Source organism: Mus caroli, chromosome 1 (assembly GCF_900094665.2).
Source record: "Mus caroli chromosome 1, CAROLI_EIJ_v1.1, whole genome shotgun sequence".
In the NCBI taxonomy this organism is placed as follows: domain Eukaryota; kingdom Metazoa; phylum Chordata; class Mammalia; order Rodentia; family Muridae; genus Mus; species Mus caroli.
Window position 1 is genome coordinate 143,542,062 of NC_034570.1, and position 20,017 is coordinate 143,562,078.

A 20,017-nucleotide genomic window follows, 5' to 3' on the forward strand; every position below is an offset into this window, starting at 1 on the left:
TAGAATGGCTATAAGCTGACAGGTGGGTGCTCTGAAATAAGGCTGTATACAAATAGCCTGAAGGTACATCTGAAACAATCAGACTAATCTTTGATTAACTATTGATAGGAAGTAGCCAGGAAGTGTCCTCTGGCCAAGGACAAGCTGTGTGGCCTGTACGTGGACTGTACGTGGGTACAGTCCCAAGATGGGGTAGGTTTGGTCTCTCAGATGGCCAGTCTGGCCTACTGATCAAGTTCCAGGACAGACAGGCCTACAAAAAGAAACCCTGTATTGAAAATCCAAAACAAAAAGCAAGCTTGATGGCACACTAAATTGTAAGGGCTTAGACTTTGGCTGGAACTCAGAAGAGCCCTGGGAAAAACTGAGCTTGGGTGCTTCTCAGTCTCCTCTCTGCCACCTCCTCTGACCCCTGCTCTGGAGGGCAGAGCATGGCAGAACCTACAGCTCCCTCTCCTGACCCTAAATTCTGATCCCCCCCCCACAAGACAGGGTTTCTGGCTGTCCTAGAAAACACTGTAGACCAGGCTGGCCGTGAACTCAGAAATCCACCTGCCTCTGTCTCCCAAGTGCTGGGATTAAAGGCATGCACAACTATTGCCAGGCTTAAATTCTGATTCTTGAGAGCTAGAACTTCACAGTCCTGGCCTTGCTGTGTGTCCATTGTATTCCAACCGGCTGGGAGTGTTTCGGTCCAAATGTGTCTGTGGGCCATGCTTTTGCTGTGGTTCAGACAACAGATCCCAGAAAAGGGGAGGGAGTGTGGATGCTTCACTTACTGTCATACGTTGGCAGACAACATGCAGAATGACCACACACTTTCAGTTGCTACAACAGAGGAATCAACAGAGAATCTTAGAGATTTCCATCTTACTAAATGTGGAAATGGTTGGGTTTCGAACTTGGGACAAATGGCTTAGGTGGCTATAACATATCAAGGAGAGCTGGCCACCAGCTTCTCTCTGTAATCCTTCACCCTCTACATGCCACAGAGCCTTCTATCAGGCATACCCTGCCTCCTATCCTGAACTCTTGGGCCTTGAGGGCTGCTCTTCCCTACATAATCCAATCATTTCTGTAACCTGCTGTCTTTGTGCCTTTGGGCCTCCTGGCTGCTGTGCCTGGCTCCCCCCACTCCCTTCTTCCTCCCCTTCCCTCTCCCCACATAGCACAGCTCAGTCTGTTCCTGTCCATTCAGCACTCTCCCGGAGGTCCCTGCCTCTGGCTGTGCTCTCCCACACAGCTATAATAAAATGACTCCTCCACCATACCTGGGAACAGTCATGTTCCTTTTCCTTTCTTCTTTCTTCCCCTCCCCCCCACCCCCCATTCAGAGTGTGTTTCTAACTCATCACACTCTTCCTTTTCCTGGGATGACAAGGTCAGTGTGAAGCTTTGTGTTGCGAGTTTGACAGGACCTAGATGAGCCTTAGGTCACACCTCTGAGGGATCGTCTGCCTTAGGTTAACTGAGGTAGAGCATCTGCTATGAAAAGTGACCAGGGCTTGGGTCCTGCCTTGTATAAAGAGAAGAAGGCTACGTGAGTCTGAGTTGGCCCTCTGCATCCTGACAGTGGGTGCCTTATGACCAGCTGCCTCAGGGTCTGACACCATGATTCATCCACCATGATGGACTGTACCCTGGGGACCAGTGAGCCCAAATCAACCCTGCCTTCATTATGATGTTTTTGTCAGAGTGTTTTACTACAGCAAGAAAATTGACTACTTCAGCTTCTCCTCCTGTGATATCAGAAACCACTTGGTCTCCAGTAGTCTTTAGCCTTAGATGTCCTTGGTGCGAGAGCTCTTGCCTGAGGAAGCAAGCCGAAGAAACTGCATATGTGATCCCAGCGCAATCATGCACCTTCCCAAAGAAACCACAGTAACATTATCTGAAAGAGCCCCCCAGCACTGCAATGGGATAGCGTGTGGTGGTTCAGCATTCTGAAAGAATGTAGAACTGAAAAGGATGACTGTATCCCCAAAGAGAGCTAAGATGTGTGGGGCTTGACACCATTTTATTAAAATGTCTTAGATCTGCCATATTTACTCAGAATGTTAGGTGCTAGGTTCTGTGGGAAACAAGGAAAGCAAGAAGGGCGCTCCCTGCCTCTAGCACTTACAGCAGAGAGTAGCCAGCAGAGCCCCTGTGTTCAGGTGCTGGGTTAGAGAATGAAGAGAAATGCAGAGGAAGGGAAATAAATCTCCGTGGCCTTCTCGGGGTCAGGGAGGGTTTCATGTAGGGTGTGAGTCAAAACTGATTCTCTAAGGACAGGCAGGTGGGCTCTGGTTGTACAGGCCTGGAATTCTAGCTACTTAGGTTGTGGCGAATTCAAGCCAGACCTAGGCTGCAAAGCAAGTTCAAGGACAGTCTTGGAAACCTAGTGAGATCCTGTCTTAAAATTATTTTTTAAAAGCCAGGGAAGGGGCTAGAGTTGGAGGTCAACGGTAAAGTACTTGCACAGCATGTGAGAGGCTCTGGGTTTGATCTTCAGTACCGGTGGGGTGGGGTGGGGTAGGGTAGGCTGGGGGGATGGATAACAGTAAAGTCTTCAGAAAAATGTATGATAAGAATCCACATTTAGGGTCTCAATAGTTTATTCGATTAATTACCCATTCAGCTAATCATGAGAGTTTTACTAAGCATCCCTAGGAAGATGCTGCCATTGTTTGAAGTATACAGAGCTGAAAATGACCCCAGTCTCTTGCATGCTTAATATGAGGGTTCTTTGAAAGAATAAGTATACCTTACACATTCATTGTGACTAGGGTAGTATGCCAACCAAATAAAACAGCAGTCATGATTTTAAAGGCTACCTGTAGCTATTTAAAGCCACATGGAATCTAGATCATCTTTCTCTTGCTCCATTTTCCTTCCTTCTCCTTTGTCTCTGTCTCCAAAAACCCCAGCTTCGCTTCCCTTTTCCCTGTCCAATCACAGGCTTCTTGTTGTATTAACATTCAAATCGATTGGACTGGGAAAATCCTGCTACACAAAACTGCTGGGGTCCCACCCCCACATTCAGGTACTGAGATGGAGCATGGAGAGGCAGAACAGAAGTTGATGACCTCTGGCCTTTAACTCTCTCTTGTTCTTCTGGGGCCAACAGCTGATGGCTTCTGGAAATTAACTCTCTCTTGGTATTGGGGGCGGGGGTTGGGTGGGGAGGGAGGGTGATGGTGGCAAAAGCTGACCATTAACAACCGCTAATAGCAGCAGAGGATTAAGAAAAGAGACTTAGTTATTTGGGCTCCTTACTCTTTACTCAGGCCTCTTGCTGTCCAGGTGAGAGGCCCAGAGATCCTTGACCAGCCCGAGAGAGAGAGAGAGAGAGAGAGAGAGAGAGAGAGAGAGAAGGAAAGTCAGGCACACACAGAGAAGCAGAAAATGGCTATACCACCCCCTTTATTATTGTTCTTAGTTTTTATACCTTCTCAGGATAATTGATCACATAGTTTTTAAAGCATTCTTACATTCCATAAGTTCATAGTAAGTTTAAGGCAAAATGGTTCATGTCATGAGCCAATAAGGCTTCAGGAGTTACAGTAACATTGTTTCCATGTCTTTCCATTAAGAGTAGTACCTGAATCAATAGCCACTATTTATTGTATGGCTCTACAAGTTCATTATAAGTTTAAAGCAATAGTTTTTATGTCCCAAGTTAGCATGGGTGGGTTTGTCAAGAGACAAATCATCTGCCTTGTGTCTTATTATTTTAATCTTGTATAGGTAAACTAGTTCATCGCTTATTTTCTGCCCTTGCACCTACAATAAATTGCCCACCTCCAGTTTATGACCTTTAGTTACCAGAGAGTGGCCTCATTCCTAACCTAGAAGAATGTTTTCCCTGAATGTAAATGTGTTCCAAGCCAGTTTTCTTTTCCTAGAGCAATAAGCTCACGAAACCTGAAGGTTTACAAAACTCTATTTGCAGCTTTTATTCTACAGGGGGCTTGAAATTACTTGTATTAGTTTAGGAGTATAAAATCATTATCAAGAATTATGAAATCATCAGTTCATCTACACAGCATTGCTGCATGAAAGTACATCTCCATATTTATTCTGCAAGAGAGCTTCCCAATAGGGTGGGCTGATGCCCAGGAAGCAGTAGGCTATGCAAGAGTGACAGGAAAGGCATATCAGCAGCGAGAAGCAATCCTGGTCTCTGAGGACCCTGCATCTCAGAGCACATGCATTGCAGGCATGCAGAATGGTGGGCCATCTGCAGAAAACTCACTTGTTTGCCCTGGTCTTTCCTAGATGACTTCTGACACAAAACAAAACAAAACAAAACAGCATAAAAACAAACTCAGCATTTATGCCTGAACCAACTAGAACACTTGCCAGGATGTGGAAAGGAACAGAAAACAGCTTTAGAACTCATGGAGTATGGCCCACCAGTTACACAACTAGTGTGCCTCAGAGAGGCGGAACCCTGAGGACTTCATGCTGTTACAGAGTTTTGCTCTGCTTGTTGTCCTCCAGGTCACCATGTCCCTCCTCATCTTTGAGTTGTGTGAAAACCCTAAGGGGGTTTCCAGTTCCGCACTGGCCAGTATCATTGGCACTTACAATAACAGTGATTGATCTTTTTCAAGCTTTGCTGCTGGAACAGATTAATGATTCAACCCCTACCCTCAGAAAGAACTTAGCGATGTCGCTGGTTAGTAACGCCAACCACCCTTAGAAAGAGGTTGGAGCTGTGGATTGTTAGTGAAGCTGTTAAGATGTCTTTGTCAGTGATTCTGATGTAGAGAATCTTGGGGACATTTGGAAAGGTGTGAAGGATGTTTTTACTTTAAGGTCAGTGAACAAGAATAATGGCAGCTTGATTAGCATTAGCTAACCTGCCTTTCTTGCTAAAGCTGGATTGAGGTGATCAGATGATAATTAATTTCTTGTACCCATTTTTGCCCTCAGCTTCCTGATAGAATTTAATAAAAACTGTTGTGTTGAGTGGGTGGGCACCCTAAGGATTTAAAGTAGAAATGACTGATTGATTGAGTTTTATATAAAAGTTCAGATGTGTGATTCTTTTAAGAGTTTTATAAGATTTCTTTTTAAGATTAAATATTAAAATAATTGATCCTTTCTTTGTGGTTGCAAACCGCAACCTACCAGTAAGAGAAGCTGGCTGAGAAAATTACCTTGCTCGCTTACACTTTGTTAGTCTATAACAAATTGCTTAGTTACAAACGTATGTGGGTTCTTAAGTGGAAATTTGGTTTTCACCTGTACATTGTGATTTTTGTACTGCTTGAAATTTTTTGCTGGGATGTATAAACCGTGGGAGGAAAAATAAAGTTGTTGGAGTTTTGCTCCATCCTCCAAATGTGTATGTATATGTATGTATATATGTAAAGTTGTTGGGGCTTGTTGGATCCTTGCTTCATCCTCTCTCTCTCTCTCTCTCTCTCTCTCTTTCTCTCTCTCTCTCTCTCTCTGTGTGTGTGTGTGTGTGTACATGTGCATCAGTGGTTTTTTTTGTCTTGGTTTGGTTTGGTTTGGTTTGGTTTGGTTTGGTTTTTTGAGACAGGGTTTCTCTGTGTAGTCCTGGATGTCCTGGAACTGACTTTGTAGACCAGGCTGGCCTCGAACTCAGAAATCCACCTGCCTCTGCCTCCCAAGTGCTGGGATTAAAGGCGTGAGCCACCACGCCCGACTGTGTATCAGTTTTACATTATCACCAACCCTACATCCCCAACTTGGATTGAGGACAGACTGTCGGAGCTGGCCTTTGACAAACCCTCTCTGGGGCATTGTGGGAGATGTGATATGACTTAACCCTCATGCTGACTCGGGAGGCAGGAACTTGAACAGAACTTGGGTTCTGACATAAGGACGCTTGGAAAGGAAGAGTGGCAGAAAGGCCGTCGGCTAGCAGTGGGGAGTACTGACTAAACACACTGTCCCTGCTCTGGGGACATCATTACGAGCTGACCCACAGGCTGTCGGAGGGAACTGTATGCTTTGTGGGTCATGGCGGCCAGTTGGGGAAGTGAAAGATAAGTAAGAGCAGCAGGGCTGGGTGGAGGACTGGAGCAGAGGGAGTGGCCCTTGCAGCTGGGACACAAGGAGGGATAGAGATCTCGGTGAGTGCAGGACAACAGGGTGGACCTGCCTATTGAGGATTGGTCTGTTACTATGTATTATAATGCTCACTACTGGCCCTGGTTGCCTAGGGACCAGAAGATCCTCACATACACCAAGTGTTGCTATGTAACCTTGCCTCTCCTCCCCAAGTCATTCCCGATTGGTTAATAAAGATTCCTACAGCTTATAGCTGGACAGAAGAGAGGTAGGTAGAGTTTCAGTTCCCAGGCTTGGGGTCTGAGACAGGATCAGGAGAGAAAGTGGAGAGAGGAGAAGACACCAGAGAGTAGGTGAATTATGAAACCAAGGCCATGAAGGCTGGCCAATCGGAGTGAGAGCAGTGTAGGAGCGTGGCAGAGTATATTTCAGGGTTATTAATAGGGAAACAGGCAAAATAGCTTAGAGGGTAGATTTCTGTCCATTTCTAGTGCTTTAAAGCTTATTATAAATATAGGGTTTGTGTCTTTTATCTGGGAACTAAATGATCCAAGATGGGGTAGAAACCCATAATTAATATTTACCACAATACCTGCCGGTCCCACGAGGAGTCTGGAAAGAGCTTCACAAATGTGGTATGACCCATTTGGGGTGGGCTTTAGAAACAGTCCAAAAACTACAGAGAGAAGAGAATTAGCCAGGGATGGCCAGAAGACTATGTTAACTTGAAACTCAGCCTATATGGTGACAGGGACTAGAGAAAGTGGACAGAACTGACTCCAACTTGATTGCTGATACCCTAAGGACAGAGAGTAGGTTATCCCACCCTCAACATCTGCCTGGAGGTTTGAGGTCTGTCCTGGGGTAAAGACACAAGAGCATATGTAACTGCATGGGTGGAGAATGACTATCTTATGGGAGGTGACTGCTGGACTTGGGAAAGAAGACAAGGTCATGGGCTGCAGCACATGAGCCCAACTTCAGACCAACTGGGAGAAGCTAGATGAGCTAGCTCTGAAGGCTGGGTTGAGTAAGTCTCATGCACAGATCTGAGCGTGTAGGAGCCAGCCAGTAGAAGCCTGCACAGATGTAGAAACTGAGAAGCCAAGAAGATCACTTGGAAGTCTAAATGTCAGGCTAGGATGCTGCTGCTAAGGAGGAGGAGGAAGAGAAGAAAGATCACAACATTGCTTATAAAAAAAGTCTACTTGATTTCCCTGAGAATAATCACTGTACTGGTCAAGTTCTGTTCGTTCATTGGTCAAAGTCACAGATGTGGCTATTACCTGTGGGTTATTTCTCAGCATGCATGCTGGATAAGAGCTCTAGCTCTGAACTACTCAATTTTTTATATTAAGACAGAATCTTACTAAATTGCCCAAGGCAGGTCTTAAATTTGGGATCTTTTGGTCTTAGCCTCTTAAAATAGCCAGGGTAGCAGGCCTCCGACATCAGGCTAGACTCTAACTCCTTCAATCATTTCTTAAGAGCCAGTGTCAAGGATCTGAGACTAAAAGGCACTGTCCCAAATTTCAAGGGACCTAAGAAGTTAGCAGGTTGAGAGGAAATGCGGTCATTATTTCGGAGGAGGTGAGACAAAGTGTAATACTCCCTCCATAATATAGAGTGCAAAGTGGACTGTCTCACAGTAGGGACATAGGAAGGAGACTGGACAAATGAGCCTGGAAGGGTGGAGGAGATTACCAGGCAAAGAAGTGAGATAGGAAGGCCTGCCAAAGTCAGGATGGAGGCTATGCAATGACACCTTTCTCCTCCTCCTCCTCTTCCTCCTCCTCTTCCTGATTCTCCTCCTCGTCCTTCTTCTCAGTCCTCCTACCTTACAAACTGTGTTAAGTTCTTCCAGGTGCCTCAAAACCAGACATAGAAATACTCATGTATTTGGCCCTCATCAACTGTATTTCACCTACCAAGAAGTCCAGACTTCAGCAGATTTCATCATTTAGACACACTACCTTGCTTTTCTTCAGAAAAGTTTTGTTGTTGTTATTATCTGTCTGTCTGTCTGTTTGTTTTTTTAATTAACTTTGACTTTACCAGGGCAGTAAGTAGAGAAATCCTAAATCTGAGTTTACAGAGACCACTGAGCTCATTAGTCATCAACATGAGGAGTCATGTCTTCAGCTTCTCACAGACAGACAGAGCGATGGCAATTGCTGTCATGTCCGCCACCCAATTTGGGTATCTACAAGAAACTGGACCCTCACGAATTCCCTTGAAGTTAGCTCAGACTTGAATGGACACTCAAGATGCTCCATCCTGTCTCAGAAATATGTAGCATGCTTCCTCCCCACCCACAGATTTAAAAACAAAATAGCCAGGGTAGCGGCTGCACATCTCTAATTCCAGACATTGGAAGTCTGAGGCCAGAGCACTGGGAGTTCAGACAAGCCTCGGTTACATCCCTAGACCCAGAGCCTGAGAGGACCAGAGCTAGCAATCTTCCAAGGATGAAAAAGAGTCAAGTAAAGGACCAGGCTCAGACCTGCTGAGGTCCCCCTGACCTGAAGCTCCCACAGAGGGTGTGGGAAGCAGACATGTAGGAGGTGCCCAGGGTGTAGAAGAAGCTCTTAGAGGAACTGACCAGCCCACGGCAGGCTGCTCTGATGTACTTCCTCTTTCCCAGCCAGCCTCCTCCAGCCCTCTTCTCTCCTTCCTTTTCTCTCTCATGCTAGCTTATGCGTCAGTTCCTGAACGATGGGGAAACTTCCTGACGCTATGAAGTCGCCCAAAGGGAGGCTAGACCCCATTCTGCGCACTAGGCTGGGACCTTGAGGCCTGGAGCGCCTACCGGGCAGCTCTGAGTAGAGACACCTTGAACTACCATCCTGCCTCCTGGTAAGCATCTAAGCATGTCCCTGGCTGAGGCCATCAGACTCTGGAATGAAGGGGTGCTCGCAGCCGACAAGAAGGACTGGAAGGGTGCCCTGGAGGCCTTCAGCGAGGTGCAGGACCCCCACTCGAAGATTTGCTTCAACATAGGCTGCGTGAACACCATCCTGGAAAACTTGCAGGCAGCTGAGCAGGTGAGTTTGAGGGGCCCCTGTAATTATAGCCTTTCTGCCCTCTGGAAACCTCATATCCCAAAGCCTGAAAGGAACAAAAGCCTTCCAGAACAACCTCAGAGGCCCCAACTAACTGCCCCTGGCCTGGCAGGCAGTTTTAAAAGCTCCCAGGGCAGGTTTTCAGAGCCACCCATGGGTGGGGCTCTGCTCTTTTAGAGATCTCCTCATTACCCAAGATCATCTTTTAACCCTTTGTGAAGACTTCTTCATTTGTGTTTTCTTTTACATCGCCTCCTGGATAAAGTTTCTCTGCATCCAGAAACCCTTGCATCCAGTTGCAAAATGCCTGTGATGGCTTCCAGGAACTTATGCAACATCCTATCAGTTTGGCCCGCTCAAAGAACAACTCTGACCAACAAGGCAGGGCACTTCTTTAAGAATTCTGAGGCTAGCTGGGGAAACGCACACTGTAATGAAGTCATGAAGTTCACCAAGGGTATGGGATAGGGCATTTCAGCATCTTTTTTGTTTTTTGTTTTGATTGGGACAGGGTTTCTCTGTATAGCCCTGGCTGTCCTGGAACTCACTTTGTAGACCAGGCTGGCCTTGAACTCAGAAATCTGCCTGCCTCTGCCTCCCGATCAGCATCTTTTTAAAATACTTTTTCTCTGGCCCGGGGTTGAAGATGCTCAATTCTCTTTATTTTATTTTGATTTTTCTCTGTGGAGACCTGGTTATCCTAAAACACAGTCTATAGATCAGGCTGGTTTTGAACTCACAGAGATCTGCCTGCCTCTGCTTCCCAAGTGCTGGGATCAAAGGTGTTCAACATGACCACCAGGCCTCTTGATTGCTTGAGTGTGTGTGTACGTGTACATGTGTGTGTGTGATGTGGGTGGGGGTGGCTACGTATGTCATGGCGCACATGTGTCAATCAAAGGACGACTCTGTGGAGTTCCCTCTTTCCATTTTGACCTGGATTCCAGTGATCAACCCCAAATCTCTGGGACTGCACAGCAAGAGCCTTTATCTGCTGAACTAGATCTCACAGCTCCTCAGGAGCTCTTCACCTGCTTGTTGTCATTGTTGTTGTTTTCTAGGTAGAGTCTCTGTCTTAGTCAGGGTTTCTATTCCTGCACAAACATCATGACCAAGAAGCAAATTGGGGAGGAAAGGGTTTATTGGGCTTACACTTCCATACTGCTGTTCATCACCAAGGAAGTCAGGATTGGAACTCAAGCAGGTCAGAAAGCAGGAGCTGACGCAGAGGCCATGGAGGGATGTTCTTTACTGGCTTGCTTCCCCTGGCTTGCTCAGCCTGCTCTCTTATAGAAACAAGATTACCAGCCCAGAGATGGTCCTACCCAAAAGGGACCTTTCCCCCTTGATCACTAATTGAGAAAATGTCTTACAGTTGGATCTCATGGAGGCATTTCCTCACCTGAAGCTCCTTTCTCTGTGATAACCCCAGCTATGTCAAGCTGACACACAAAACTAGCCACAGTACAGTCTCTTATTGGCCCAGATCTTGCACGTTAGGTTCAACTGGCTAGAAAGCCTGTCTCTGCCTCCCCAGCACTAAGATTAGAAAGGATGTGATGTGACTCCACCCCTGTTGGGTTTTTTGTTTTGTTTTTTTAAACTTGGACTCTGTGGGCTGTGAAGCTTGTGAGGCCAGCATTTTACCTACAGAACATCTCCCTAGCCTCCACCACCTCCAAAGAACCAGTTCACACTGGTTCATCCTCTGACCAGCCTGTGAACAAACACGTCCACATCCTGACAGGAGGAGAGGAAGGTACTGGATAGGCTCAGCAAGCAGATGGCACAGAGCACGGCCCCCATCCAGCCTCCGCCTCGAGGGAGGAACGCCTCCTCCTACTTCCCTCGGGGGGGGGGGGGGGGGGTGAGGCTGCATCCTCAGAGCTGAGAGCTGTAGAGACAAACGGAGGCAGCTCTCCTGGACAAGGCTCTGCCATAGGCCCTGGATGCTTATAACCTGGCCTGGACCACCTCACACCTTCAGATCCCTGACTTCTACCCTTACTGGTCAAGATCTTTCTTTCCTTTTTTCTGTCACCGGGCCTCTCATCCCATCTGTCGTAGTCTTTCTGTTTAATCCAATATGAATAATACTATATATGTTTTCTTACTTGTTATTTAGTGATATAAATGATCACACAATAAATTTGTATCAAGCAAATACAATATACATTCTAACTATATCACTATTATTTTATTTTTATTATTATTATTATTTTTAATGTGAGCGGTTATTTTGATGGCATGCTTGTTTTGACAACATGTGCATACCTGATTCTCAAGGAGGCCAGAGAGGCCATCAGAGCCGCTAGAACTAGAATTTCAGATGATTGGGAGCCACTATGTGGGTGCTGGGAAGTGTATGTAGGTCCTCTGGACGTGCAGCAAGCACTCTTATCTGCTGAGCCATCTCTCTGTCCCCATCACTTATTTTCCAGAGGAAAACAAGGAGGTTCAAGAAGATTAGGTAACTTACCACAGGCTATGCAAAGAGGAAATAACACCCCAGGGCATTTTGATCCAAGATCTCTGTACCCCAGGGCCAGTTTTGTCACCTTGAATTGCCGAATCATTATGACACAAGTCTTGCCTTTCCCTGGCAATACTCTGACACTTCCTTATGGACCTTTCCTCCTGCAGGCCTTCACCAAAAGCATCAACAGAGACAAGCACTCCGCAGTGGCCTACTTCCAGAGAGGAATGCTCTACTACAGAATGGAGAAGTAAGTGGTCCGCTGCCACTCAGGCTGTGGGAGTGTGAGAGCCCCTGATGGGTCGGGCTTTGTTCTGTAGTCTTGGTATTCAATTAGGACCTCCAGCTTCTGTGGGTAGGAAGGCTGGCTTGCTTTCTCTAGGCAGTTATGCAAGGAGTAGTATGCAAGAGGCTTTTCTGGGGAGGGGAGGCAAGCCTGACCTCATTGTAAGTAAGTCATCATTAGGGGCAAGGAGCCTGAAACAGCCACTGGCTGGTTGTTTGGCTACCCAGCCCTCTCGCCAATGTCCTTAATGAGGACGTTCACGGTGCCTCTCTGTGCGGGACTGAGCAGTCCCAAGACAAGGCTCATCATGAAAGCAAATCAATCCTGGCTTCACCCATGCTGAATGTGTTTGCAAAAGCCAGTTTAAACTAGAGGGTGGGTGCTGGGAGGATGACCCTGTCACAAAAATAAGAATGCAAACTGTTAGCAGCAGATGTATAAGTTAATACAGATAAATTAAATATGTGTGTTTAGATAGATAGAGTTTACAGTTGATGGCAAAATTTAAACAATGGTTTCCAAATACCATATTACTACAAAACCCATTTGTTGCACAGTCTGGAAGGGCATCGGCCAATGTACTATTCTAGTTGTTTCTGGATGTTGGGATAATAATGAAGTACCTTTCCCTCCATCACCTTGTGCACATTTCAGGCTATTTACTGTTTTAAGTAAAAAGACAAACCAAAACAAACAAACAAAAAACCCAAAATGAGTGTTATTCTACCCTCAAATGCCCAAAGAACATACACACACATACACACACACACACACACACACATCAAAGGGATAATATTCGAAATGTGGATTTTAGATATTTTAGGCAAAACCAGACAGCAAAGTGACTCAGGAAAGTGTCCAATGTGTGCACACGTTCTAGGGAAGAGGAAAATGGTTGAGTGGAAGGAAGAATTTTCCAACAGTGAAACTGGGAAAGTGTGGTGAGGCTGGGGTGCAGGGCATCCAGGGGGGCTGGGAAGCAGGGGATACCCTGAAGGGGGAGGGGAATTGACAGTAAATTCCTGGAAGTTTTCAAGCAGGTCACCGAGGGATTAAGTCACTCTAGACTATGAACAAAGAAGACTGGTGCTTGGGAAGTCAATTTGGAAGTGAACCCTGATGTCCTCAGGAACAATGAGGGTCAGAACCAGGGCAGCGCCAGTGACAAGGACCAGAAGTGGATTGCAGAGGTGGTCACCCCGACAAGGCACAGGGCAGGCATATTTTGAGTGGACTCTGTCACGCAGCAGAAGCTGGATACTTACAGACCGAGCTGAATACTTTGATAGAGGGTGGCGCCTTAAGGATAACAAATGGGAGCTGGAGAGATGCCTTAGAGGATAAGAGCACTGACTGCTCTTCCAGAGGTCCTGAGTTCAGTTCCCAGCAACCACGTGGTGGCTCACAACCATCTGTAATGGGATCTGATGCCCTCTTCTGATCTGCAGGCATACATGAAGGCAGAATGCTGTATATATAATAAACATATAAAACTAAAAAAGAAAAGAAGAAAGAAAGAAAGAAGGAAAGAAAGAAAGAAAGAAAGAAAGAAAGAAAGAAAGAAAGAAAGAAAGAAAGAAAGAAAGGAAGGAAGGAAGGAAGGAAGGAAGGAAGAAAGAAAGGATCACAAATGTGCTTCCAAATGTAAGCCCCACTGAGACCAGGTTTGTGTCAGGGAAAACACTTTCTAGGGATCTCTCAGCAAGACAGGGTTGAGAATATGCTAAACTTGCTATTATTTCTTCATTAGAGAGTTGCAGACCTAAAGATTAAGTTTGGTGGATTGTTTTTCTCAGATTTTTTTTTAAGGTTCTTTTTCTCTTTTTAAAGATTTATTTATTTATTATATGTAAGTACCCTGTAGCTGTCTTCAGACACTCCAGAAAAGAGCGTCAGATCTCGTTACAGATGGTTGTGAGCCACCATGTGGTTGCTGGAATTTGAAATCAGGTCCTTTGGAAGAGCAGTCAGTGCTCTTATCCGCTGAGCCATCTCACCAGCCCTCAGATTTTTTTTTTTAAGATTTATTTATCATTTTATCTAAGTACACTATAGCTGTCTTCAGATACACCAGAAGATGTGGCTGCGACTTTTCTTCCAATAAGACTTGTATTTTCTTCTCACTGAGGTAACTGACCATGTCTAAGGAGAACCTTTGAAGTCTATGAGCACTAGTGGTTGCTCTTAGCAATAGCTGAGCACCCCACTCTACAGGCTCACCACCCTCATATCAAAGCCTTCCCAAGAGGCCCTAGGGGCCAGAGCTAACTCACTGAATACAGAGTTGGTCACATTGGTCACTTGGCTCGCCTGCCCGTAGATCCCCAGGATCTGTTTGTCTCTGCATCCCCAGATCTGGGATTATAGGTACATACTCTCAGGCTTGGCTTTTTTTTTTTTTTCTTTTTCCTTTTAAGATTATTTTATGTATGAAAGGACCAGAGTCAGCCCAGGACACCCCAAGACCAAGTTCTCAACACAAAGGAGCTTTATTTGCCCCAGAGGGACAAAGGGCAGGGAATAAAGACAAAGACTGGAGACAGAGGATAAGGGACAAGAAAAAAAAAAAAAAGGAACAAGCGAAAGGGGGAAGGGATGTTTGCCCCAGAGAGGCAAAGGACTGCCTCTGGATGGAGAGGAGATGGATGTAGCCCATAGGCAAATGGCACTTTCTAAAGGTAAAGGGGAACCCCTGAGTTAGGGTGGGCTGCTTTGTTTTGGTTGGGCTTGTTAATTAGCCAAAAGTGGAGGCCTTTAATAGCTGGACCTTGGTATTCAGTCTCAGGAGGAGGAAGTGGCCAAATAAGGAAATAGACCCTGGGGCTAGCTTTAGGAACGTAAACCAAGGGTTTTTAGCAGGGGGAGAAAGGTAAAAGCCAAAGCCCATCTGCACCAGCCCCCTGTGTGCAAGTGTTTTGCCTTCAGGAATGAACGTGTATCATGTGCATGCCTGAGGCCCATGGGGTCCAGAGCTTGTACCAGATCCCCTGGATTATGGATGGGTATGAGCCACCATGTGAGTGCTTGGAATCAAACCCCAGTCTTCAGTGAGAGCAGATACCACTCTTAACCACTAAGCCATCTCTCCAGCCACCGTGCTTGGCCTTTGTTCCCTGAGTCCCTGAGATCTGAGCTCAGGTCTCATGCTTGAGGAATAAAAGCTTTACAACTGAGCCACCTCCCCAGCTCCTTCTTTTTCTTCTGTCCTTCCCCCCTTTTTTTTTTCACTCAGTCGTTTGTCTGCTCCCAGCATCTTCTCTGTAGCTGGGGCTGACCTTCATTTCTTGGTCCTCTTGCCTTTACCTCCCCAGCCCGGGGATTGCAGGCATGCACTATGCCTGGGTCTTTCGGAATTTTTTAAACAACAAAAATCTTTACAGACCCATTGTCTTACATAGGGTTTCATTGCTGTGAAGAAACACTATGACCAAATCAACTATTTATTTTATGTGAGTACACTGTAGCTGTCTTCAGACACACCAGAAGAGGGCATCAGATCCCATTACAGATGGTTGTGAGCCACCATATGGTTGCTGGAAGAGCAGCCAGTGCTCTTAACTACTGAGCTACCGCTCCAGCCCTCAAGGCAACATTTAATCAGGCTGGCATACAGTTTCAGAGGTCTAGTCCATTATTGTCATGGTGAGAAGCATGGCAGAGTCCAGGCAAACATCATACCATCTACATCTTGATCTATTGGCAGCAGGAGGTGACTTAGCCACTGGGCATGTCTTGAGCATATGAGACCTCAAGCCCCACCCCCACAGTGACACACTTCCTCTAACAAGCCCACACCTTCTAATAGTGACATTCTCTATGGGTGATATGGTCTATGGGGGCCAATTCCATTCAAACTATCACACCCATATGTGTTGAAATAATTATGAGTTTTGAATGAAGTAGACAAATGTCTACTTCCAGGAAGGTGTAGATTAAAAGGGGGAACTAAGTCTGTGACTGTGGTGTAAAGCAAAGTTGGGCCCCAAGCAGATTGGAAGTGCACAGTGACCTAGAGAGGTGAGTTGGTACTGAATGCCATTCAAACTATCACACCCATATGTGTTGAAATAATTATGAGTTTTGAATGAAGTAGACAAATGTCTACTTCCAGGAAGGTGTAGATTAAAAGGGGGAACTAAGTCTGTGACTGTGGTGTAAAGCAAAGTTGGGCCCCAAGCAGATTGGAAGTGCACAGTGACCTAGAGAGGTGAGTTGGTATTGAATGGGTTAGGCATTCCTTCCCATTGCACTGGGGCTTGTCTTAACAGGGTCATTCCTACCAAGGAGGGTCTGTCCCCTCGACCAGACCACTCACTCACCCGGCTTCAGTGTTGCCGGTCTTAAATTCTAGCAGAACAAAGTCAGAAGCGTTTCCCAAGCAGCAGATGGTAGCTCAAAATGACTCTCTCCCTCCCATCAAACTTCCCTGTCCCGACCTTGTCAACCCAAAGAAGGGAGCAGGGGGGGGGGTTGGGTGAGGGGCGGGCAGGGAGCCACTGTAAGTTATCATTCACACGATGAGCCTCCCGGATCTTCAGGCTGTGGAAATAAAAGCAGGGTGAGTGAGACCTTTCAGAATAGGGCGGAGCTGGTCTAGAAAGGGGAGGAGGCAAAGCCTTCTTCCTGCTGGGCTGAGAGGATTGGCTCTGTCCACCTGTTGGAACTTCAGGGGCAGCACGCTGGGGGTGCGGCCTGTTTCGACTCCTCCCTCTCACTGATTCCAGACTGTGAGCTCCGGGACTCTAGACTGTGTGTGTATTGGTAGCAGAAGGCAAACAGCTGCTTCAGAGGTTACCAAGGAGTCCCTATGGTGTTGGCGACAGAAACGCCAAGGAAACGTCCTCTGGAGCCAAGAGCCTGTCTATTCTGGGGGTGTGGCTGTTTCTCGGCAGATGTCTTAGGAAGCCTCCAGATGGCATAGGAGGGCATTTGGAAGGGGGCCAGCCAGAAGGGCTGGACCTCTTTCAGAACTGATCCTACTCAGACCTGTGCAGTGGGAGCCAGAGCTGTGTGTTAAAGCCGAGCCCCTTGCCATAGCTGAGGTCACAAGCGCGGGGGTGAGGAGGGAAGCTGCAGCCAGGTGGGAGGGGGCAGCCAGGCAAATGATTCGTGCAATGGACATCAGGGCTGGGGGTGTAGCTCAGTTGGTAGCGCTTGCCTAGCTTGCAAGAAGCAAGCTTAGGTCACTTGATCCCCCAGCATACACTGGGTACAATCCAGCATTCAAGAGGTAGAAGCAGAAGGACCAGAACTTCAAGGTCATCCCAGGTTACACATTGAGTTTAACACCAGCTTTGGATGCATCAGACCCTATTTCAAAATAACAACATTAACAAATGGGATGTTAGCAGGGCTGCCCCACCCACCAGCTCCTTCTCACAAAACAAGCACTCTGGGTAACTTGTCCTTTTTTTTAAACAAAACAAAACAAAACATTGTGGACATCTTGATGAGACAGAGAATTGCATGGAGAACTTTGCTGAGTCCCTACAGTGCCAGGTAGACTCAGGGCATCGCCGCAGCTGAAAACCACCTGCTCAGCCAACTCTGCAGGGAGCAAGGCACGATTGTAGCGTTAGTGCTGATGACACTTAAAGTGTCCCCTCTGAGATTGCCCCTGCTCCCAAACAGGCTGTGGAACACAGTGGGAATTGTATCTGCTCAGAGAACAGGACACCTGCGCCCTCCACCTGCCCTCTCCTTGCTTCAGGGGACCAGACAGCCACACACAGCCTGTGCTTACAGACAGGGGTCCAGGAAGCCTACCTTCTCATTCTTTACAGACCTGAGATAATGTCTCCCTCTTCCCCAGACTGTGTGGAGGGGGCAAGAGGCCACAAACCCCAAATGGTCTCAACAGAAGACACAACAGGCTCTAGGCAGGAGGATGGTACCCACAGCTATAGCTGTAACGAGGAACCCCTGGCAGCTGTGGCCAGGACGATCTGTCCTTGAGTGAGGGTGGTGGGGACTGCTTTGAGACTCTTCCAGAGAGAAGCAGGGTGGTTCTGCTTGGAGCTCTCCAGTGAGGCTGAGAGCTGTGTTTGAAGGTCACTCAGGTCATCAGAAAGGTGGGAATTATACATACAACACTTAGAGAAGAATAATCTACATTGCTGTCATAGACCGAAGGTCCCCACAAGCTGTGCTGGTTAGCCCTAGTGTGCAAAAGTCATACATAGTTTGTAAAGTCTTTGTGCACAGGGTTGGAGAAAAGGGAGAAGGTCAAACAGAACAGGAGGGCTTCTTTTAGTGGGATGGATGGGGAACGGAGAAGCACAGAGACGTGGGTTCTGCATTTCTCTCTCCATGACCTGCATGGGACCAGCTCTCTTCTCCTCCTGTCCTGCAGGTACGACCTTGCTATCAAAGACCTTAAAGAGGCCTTGACGCAGCTTCGTGGGAACCAGCTGATAGACTACAAGATCCTGGGGCTGCAGTTCAAGCTGTTTGCCTGTGAGGTGAGGAGGGCAGGGATGGCCCTCGAGGGAAGCACAATGGTCTAGCAGTTGTGGCAGCAGCTGGCCCAAGTCACGTGATCTCTGTGCCTAGAGCCGCAGGCTGTCTGTTAAGAAAACACTGAGATGCGTGTAGGTTAGAGGTGAAAACGTGTTTTCCCGGCTTGCGTGAGGCCCAGGATCTGACACCAGCATTGACAAAGGGAGAAAAGAAAGGGAGAGGGTGTGGGGGGAGGAAAGGCGAGAGGAGGGGAGGGAGATTTGATGATTTCGCACTGCTTATAGAGTCATTTGATACCTGAGAGGAAACTTTTTTTTTTTTTTTAGTTTCTGACTCAAAAGCCAATGCAAAAATAAGCCCATTGTGTGCTTTGAAGGGAGACCAGACAGGAGTGAGTGTGTGCTGGTGGCCTGGGAGAGTAGTCACAGCAATTTGCATATTTTACTCAGCAATTTGCATATTTTACTCAGCAATTTGCATATGACAAGCTATTTCCTCAACTTTACTCTGCCCTGTTCAAAATCGTGGGTTCTCTGTCTGTGAGGAACCTGCAGTAACCCGCCTGGGTACTTGATTAACTCTGGAAGAGAGACTGAGGGCTGTCTGGTACAGGTCTGTGGAAGAAACGCACTAAGTACACAGAGAGGTGAAGTTCTCCAAACAAGGACAACGTCTTCCCACTATTACTAAAAAGGACAGGCATGGCTGGCTTTGATTTGTGAGTTTATGAACTTTTCTTCCACAAATAACCTTCCCTATCAAACTTCCAAATATACACTGCCAGCTTTAAAAACAAAAAGCCCCTGGAAATGTCGGTGACCTTTATTTAGAAGCATGCTGAGCAAACGTCTTCTTTTGCTTCGGTTTCTCAGGCACAAGAAGTGAAGCGTTCCCACGGTTGCTTAGAGATGCTAGTAAAAATAGATTTTCTCTCTCTGCCCGAGTCCCTGGGGACGGGTGGCCCGTGGCCCGTTCTACTCTGTAGCAGGCACACAGCTACGCCATTGCTCACAAGGGAAGACGTACCTTTGCTTTGGGAATTGGCTGGCCTGAGGCTGGTTCCCTGAGGACAGGGGTTATCTCCCCCCATAAGTTAGAGCAAAGGCTTTGTTACAGGGCCTGCCCTGTACCTGGTGGGATTTTTGGCTCCATCTCTGGCCTCTCCCCTCTAGATGGCCAGGAGCTTCCCACCTCACCTTGCCATGATCAAAATGGTCCCCAAACATTGTCACTCACCCTGCCGAGGGCCGCTTGTCACTTACAGGTCTGAAGGGGGTGAGCAGGCAGCGCTAGACAAGGAAGTGGGCCTTGTGGTACCAAGCAAGTCCTTCACAGGAGGACATTTTCCCTGTTGTTAGGGTCAAAATGATTAAGAAACTAGGCATTTACTTAAGCCATTCTGTGGAGGAGTCTCAAGGTCCTTCTAGCCAAAAAAAAAAAAAGTGGTTATGGGGAGAGGCCTTAAGAGAAGGCAACTGAGAAAGAAAATAAGAAAATTTTAAAGTTTATTGTGGTCTCTTTTCTGTCACCTGTAGTAAATAGTAACGGGCAGCCAAGTTTGTGCCACATGCTTCTCAACTTATGATGACAGGTTCTGTCCATATATGAGCCACATCCTCAGTGGCTCCTCAATAAGGAGAAAGTTGCCAGGTGTGGTGGCGCACGCCTTTAATCCCAGCACTCCGGAGGCAGAGGCAGGCAGAT

General features: G+C 46.9%; 1 protein-coding gene across 1 annotated transcript in view; it reads left to right on the top strand.

Annotated features, from left to right (window-relative positions):
* The first annotated feature begins 1,230 nt into the window (after positions 1-1,230).
* Ncf2 (neutrophil cytosolic factor 2) overlaps positions 1,231-20,017 on the top strand; it is a 38,273-nt gene continuing 19,486 nt past the window's right edge. Inside the window, exons 1-4 of the mRNA XM_021165728.1 lie at positions 1,231-1,540; positions 8,126-9,074; positions 11,736-11,818; positions 18,207-18,315. Of these exons, the coding sequence (XP_021021387.1) occupies positions 8,901-9,074; positions 11,736-11,818; positions 18,207-18,315 (366 nt within the window). The 5' untranslated portion in view covers positions 1,231-1,540; positions 8,126-8,900. The remainder of the gene's footprint in view (positions 1,541-8,125; positions 9,075-11,735; positions 11,819-18,206; positions 18,316-20,017) is intronic.